This window comes from Natrix helvetica (genome assembly GCF_964273705.1).
Source record: "Natrix helvetica genome assembly, chromosome: 16".
NCBI lineage: Eukaryota > Metazoa > Chordata > Lepidosauria > Squamata > Natricidae > Natrix > Natrix helvetica.
Window position 1 is genome coordinate 4,268,314 of NC_138563.1, and position 6,000 is coordinate 4,274,313.

The 6,000-nt window shown below is 47.8% G+C and overlaps 1 protein-coding gene across 1 annotated transcript in view; it reads left to right on the top strand.

Moving 5' to 3' along the window:
- Nucleotides 1-3,363: 3,363 nt before the first annotated feature.
- The window catches only part of TRPT1 (tRNA phosphotransferase 1), a gene marked incomplete at its 3' end in the record, with an annotated part of 6,324 nt that continues 3,687 nt past the window's right edge, over nucleotides 3,364-6,000 (top strand). Inside the window, exons 1-3 of the mRNA XM_081967877.1 lie at nucleotides 3,364-3,615; nucleotides 4,460-4,541; nucleotides 5,647-5,816. Coding sequence (XP_081824003.1) covers nucleotides 3,520-3,615; nucleotides 4,460-4,541; nucleotides 5,647-5,816 — 348 coding nt within the window. The 5' untranslated portion in view covers nucleotides 3,364-3,519. The remainder of the gene's footprint in view (nucleotides 3,616-4,459; nucleotides 4,542-5,646; nucleotides 5,817-6,000) is intronic.

Sequence of the window (6,000 nt, forward strand, 5' to 3'; positions counted from 1 at the left end):
TACCCAATACCTGTAGTTCTCAACTCACCATCATTCATCTATCTTAAAAAGCACGCTTCTTGAGGGATTCTGGGAGTTGAAGCCCACCCTTCTTAAAGCAGGCTGGCTGGGGGATTCTGGGAGTTGAAGCCTACCCCTCTTAAAGCATGTTGACTGGGGAATTCTGGGAGTTGAAGCCCATCCCTCTTAAAGCGTGAGGGCTGGGGAATTCTGGGAGTTGAAGCCCATCCCTCTTAAAGCGTGAGGGCTGGGGAATTCTGGGAGTTGAAGCCCACCCACCTTAAAGCTGCCAAAGTTGAAAAACTCTCTGGTGCATGACACACTGGGGGGGAAAAAACATTTGACTGGGTTAGTTGATGATGTGCTTTGCAAAGGGCACATTTTAATTCCATGCACCATTGCTGACTAGTGTGACTCACACGGGTCCTGTGTGCTTCCCAGCATCTTCTGTGTGGAATGTCAAATTTGTGAGAGGGTGACCTTCGATTTCTTAGACCCGCCTGCAAAACCACCCAGCCTTCGAAGGGACCGACAACCCATTTAAAAAATGGCCACCTTAAATCTATCTATCTATCTATCTATCTATCTATCTATCTATCTATCTATCTATCTATCTATCTATCTATCTACCTACCTACCTACCTACCTACCTACCTACCTACCTACCTACCTATCTATCTATCTATCTATCTATCTATCTATATCATTATCATCCTTCGGCCTCTCTATCCGAATAGTCTTCTGCTGAGTAATTCTTTTGAAATGCATCCTTCGCATTGCTTCGTCATTGTCTGCTCTAAATTACTCACAAACTCCTTTGGCGTTCTCAAGTCTGAAGGGCCGAAGACAAGAATGCAAAGAAGCAAAAATCCCAGGAGGAGAAAAATAAAACTTTCTTTGGTGGGAGGAAAACTATCTTCGCGTCGAACAGGCTGGGGAGATGAAATAAAGAAAAGACATTTGAAGAAGCAAAGAAAAAAAGAGAGAGGCAGGAATGGCACTTTTCATTAATTGCTCCCATTTCAGCTGCTGGTTTTGTGGGGGGGGGGGGGAGTGTATTGTACTTTGGGGATACGATGGTCTCTGGGAGTTGGGATAGGTGGGGTTTTTTTAAAAATTCCTCTAATATTCAGCTGTTTTTGTCCTTGAAATGACTTTCCGGAGATTGGGAAGCTTTAACCATACCAAGAAGGAGCAAAGAAAGGCGAGAGTGACACCCAGTGGCTGTCTGGGCATAAAGCTGCATTTAAAAAAAATAGTATCCTAAAATATAGATAGTCCTCGACTTACAACGGTTCATTTAGTGACCAAAGTTACAGCAGCCCTGGAGAAAGTGCCTTAGGACCTTTTTTTGCATAATCTCCCCCCCTCCCTGGTCACGTGATCAAAATTCAAACCCTTAGCAACTGATTCCTGTTTATGACGGTCGCAGTTTCTGTCAGGCGATCCGCTTTCGCGACCTTCTGAAGATCAAAGTCAAATGGGGAAGCCGGGTTCACTTAACAACTGTGTGTCTAAACTTAATAACCGCAGCGACTCACTTCGTGGTGACCAAGAAGGGTCATAAAACGGGGCGAAACTCACGTAACCAGAAGCAACAGAAATGTTTTGGTCGTATGTCGAGGACCGCCTGTGAACCCTAAGGTCACAAATGGAGGTCGCATGACCCCAGGATGCCACAAGTGTCATAGACGCCCGTCAAGGGCCCTAATTTTGATCACTTGATTATGTATGGGGTTGCCTTGCCTACCTTAAGGGTGAGGACCAGTTGCAAAGTTACACCTTTAACAATTAACAGAGTGGGAAGAGACCTTGGAGGTCATCTAGTCCAACCCCCTCCACCCAAGCAGGAGACCATACACTGTTTCTGACAGGTGGCAGTCCAGTCTCTTCTTGAAAGCCTCCAGGGATGAATATTCTATTCTATTAAGGAGAATAAGAATGGAATGGAATGGGAATAGGAATAGGAATGGAATGGAATAGAATAGTTGGAAGATACCTTGTAGGTCATCTAGTCCAACCCTCCACCCAAGCAGGAGACCATACACTGTTTCTGACAGGTGGCAGTCCAGTCTCTTCTTGAAAGCCTCCAGGGATGAATATTCTATTCTATTAAGGAGAATAAGAATGGAATGGAATGGGAATAGGAATAGGAATGGAATGGAATAGAATAGTTGGAAGATACCTTGTAGGTCATCTAGTCCAACCCTCCACCCAAGCAGGAGACCATACACTGTTTCTGACAGGTGGCAGCCCAGTCTCTTCTTGAAAGCCTCCAGGGATGAAGCTCCCACAACTTCCAAGGGCAACTTCTGTTCCATGGGTTGATTTTTCTTCCTGTCAGAAAATTCCTCCTTATTTCCAGGTTGAATCTCTCCTGGATCAGTTTCCATCCTTTATTCCTTGTCTGGCCTTCAGGGGCTTTGGAGGATAGCTTGACCTCCTTCCTCCTCTCTGGGGCAGCCCCTCAAATATTGGAAGACTTCTATCCTGTCTCCCCTGGTCCTTCTCTTCACTAGACTAGCCCGGCCCAGTTCCTACAACCATTCATCATAGGTTTTAGCCTCCAGTCCCCTCATCATCTTGGTTGCTCTTCTCTGCACTCTTTCTAGAGTCTCAATCTCTTTCTTATAGTGTGTTGACCAAAACTGGATACAGTATACTAGCTGGGGTCATATCAAGGCATTATAAAGTTCAATTTAACAGAGTTGGAAGGGATCTTGTAGGTCATCTAGTCCACCCCCCCTGCCCAATCGGGAGACCCTACACCATTTCTGACCATTGGCAGTCCAATCTCTTCTTGAAAGTCTCCAGGGATGAAGCTCCCACAACTTCCAAAGGCAACTTCTGTTCCATTGTTCTCACTGTTACGAAATTCCTCCTTAGTTCTAGGTTGAATCTCTCCTTGTTCAGTTTCCATTCATTATTCCTTGTCTGGCTTTTGGGTGCTTTGGAGAATAGCTTGACCCCCTTCCTCCTCTCTGTGGCAGCCCCTCAAATATTGGAAGACTGCTATCCTGTCTCCCCTGGTCCTTCTCTTCACTAGACTAGCCAAGCCCAGTTCCTGCAACCATGTTTGCTCAATGAACGGTTGTAAATCAAGGACTCGCTATGTTTCTGACGAGCCCCGTTTCATGCAGCATTTCCAAGCCTGCTGGTCGGAATCCCCCTCCCCTGAATCCCCCAACAAGCACAGTGAAAGCCAGCCTAGCTGGAGAACATCCCGACTGCAGACTTAGTGAGAAGATAATGGAGAAGATAAAGACTACAACTCCCAGAAGCCCAGGCAGCCCTGGCAGGTCAGCTGACTCCCAGGTTTCTCTCCTCCCCCCCCCCCTTTACGGTGCATTGGAGAGATTTCAGGCTATTGGCACTAAAAGGGCAAAAAAAAACCTCCTCCTCTTCTCCCGGCCAGGACAAAGTGACAAAGGGCACGGTCTAGAAATTAAATCTCCCATCGTCAGGGAGAGAAAATAATAATAATAATAATTGCAGGAGGATTTGGCAGGCATAAAGCACATGGCCGCAGCAAGGTCAAACGTTAGCGAGGAAGCTTTGCAAAACTCAGCAAGAAAAGAGCGAAAGCGAAGAAGTGGGAGAAGATCCAGAGATCAGGTCAGACAGATCCCTCTTCGAGTCCAGCTTCCTTCCTTCCTTGCATTAAGGAAGGAAGAATCTCCACAAAAGATTTCACTTTGCGTCACAATCGATCAATCGATCAGAATAGAGCTGGAAGGGACCTTGGAGGTCTTCTAGTCCAGCCCCCTGCTCAAGCAGGAGACCTTGTACTGTTTCAATTGATCAATCAGAATAGAGCTGGAAGGGACCTTGGAGGTCTTCTAGTCCAGCCCCCTGCTCAAGCAGGAGACCCTGTACCATTCTAATCGATCAGAGTAGAGCTGGAAGGGACCTTGGAGGTCTTCTAGTCCAGCCCCCTGCTCAAGCAGGAGACCCTGTACCATTCCAATCGATCAGAATAGAGCTGGAAGGGACCTTAAACGCTCGGCTCACGAGTTTGTACCTTCCAGTCCTCGGCTTAATGACCGCGATGGAGCCCGACGTTTCTGTCGTGAAGCAGGACGTTGGTGAAGTGAGCTTTTGCCCCGTTTTGCGACCTTCCTTGCCACAGGGATTAATAAGTGAATCTCTAAGCAAGCAAGCCGGTTGTTAAGTGGATCTGACTTTCCCCCGTGAACTTTGCCGGTCGCAAAAGGGGATCAGGGATCCTGTTGGGGCCCGGCAATGGTCATACGTATGAGCCAGTTGCCAGGAGGCTGAATTCTGATCCCGTGGCCACGTGGAGGCTGCAATGGTCATAAGTGTGAAAAACTATCATAAGTCCCTTTTTTTCAGTGCTGTTGTAACTTTTTTTTTGAAAAGTTTTTTGTTCTCCAGGATCTTTTACCGTTTTCCATTGTTTCTCACCATCCTGAATTTCTCTCTCAAATTTTCGTTCCAGGATCCGGATGTCCGCTTATCCAAAGCGCTCTCGTATGCTTTGCGCCACGGGGCCGAAAATATGGGCCTCCACATGTCATCGGGTGAGTTGATTCCTTTTTTAAAAATTTTTTTATAAAGAGTTTTATTATTTTTCAATTACAAAAATAAACATCCCATCTTTCCTTATGCAATGTGTCCGTCTGGGTGCAAACATTTCTGTGCAACATCGTTCCTCTTTTGCCACATCTTTCACCTTTCTTCTTTCTTCTCCCTCTACTTCTTCTTTCTTCTCCTCCTTCCTCCTTCTCCTCCCTCTCCTCTTCCTCCTCCCCCCTCCTCCTCCTCCTCATCTCCTCCTCCTCATCTTCTTCTTCTCCTCTTCCTCCCCCTCCTCCTCTTCTCCTCCTCCTCCTCCTCCTCCTCTTCTTCTTCTCCTCTTCCTCCCCCTCCTCCTCCTCCCTTTCCTCTTCCTCCTCTTCCTCCTCCCCCCTCCTCCTCCTCATCTTCTCCTCCTCATCATCTTCTTCTTCTCCTCTTCCTCCCCCTCCTCCTCTTCTCCTCCTCCTCTCCTCCTCCTCCCACCTCTTCTCCTCCTCCCCCTCCCCTCCCCTCTTCCTCCTCCTCTTCTCCTCCTCCCCCTCCTCTTCCTCCTCCTCATCTTCTCCTCCTCCTCTTCTCCTCCTCCCCTCCTCCTCCTGTTCCTCCTCCTCCCCTGCTCCTCCTCCTCTCCTCCTCCTGCTCCCCCTCCTCCCCTTCTCCTGCTTCCCCCTCCTCCTCTTCTTCTTCTTCTCCTCCCCTCCTCCTCCTCCCCCACTCTTCCTTCCTGCAAACCACACTCTCTTCTAACACCGATGATGTTATCTTGTTTGCTGATGAAATATCTACAAGAAAGCAACTTAGCTCGAAGTTCTCTGAACTTCGAGCTTAGCTGTTTCTCCCCCCGCCATCCCCAAGGAAGAAGGAAAAGTCCGTTTTTGTGATACGTGGCTTCTTTGGTGTCTGGAGTCCTTGGTGCTCTCCAAGTCTGTTTGTTTTCTTGCTGACGTTTCATTACCCAGCTAGGGAACATTATCAACATGAACAGCATGTGGTGTGCAGGCGTTGTAATTCGTGCATTCGGAATTCTGGATTTGGGTCCCGGCAATTTGTGGCTTAAGCCAAATGTGACTTAGCCTACTTTGGTTTTTTTTCGTTCCTGAATCTTAGACGGCTTTGTCGACATGGGGGAGATCCTTCGTTTGCCCCAATTTAAGGCCTGGTCTCAGGAGGACGTAGAAAGGGTGGTGGAGTCGAATGAAAAACAGCGATTCACTCTGTGCCGACATCCGTCCGGCGGGCACCTCCAGATCCGTGCCAACCAAGGGCACTCGGTACAGGTAAGGACTTCCGAGATCATTCCGGCGGAGACCTCGGCAGCGTGGCTTTGCGTAGAACTTTTATTTCAGGAGCAGAAAATAGATATCTAGAAGTCTGTAACCGATGTCCTCGGGAAAAATGAATAATGGAGCGTTTGCCACAGAAATCTGGGTCAGGGGCAGATTTTAGCGTTCAGAGATCCAG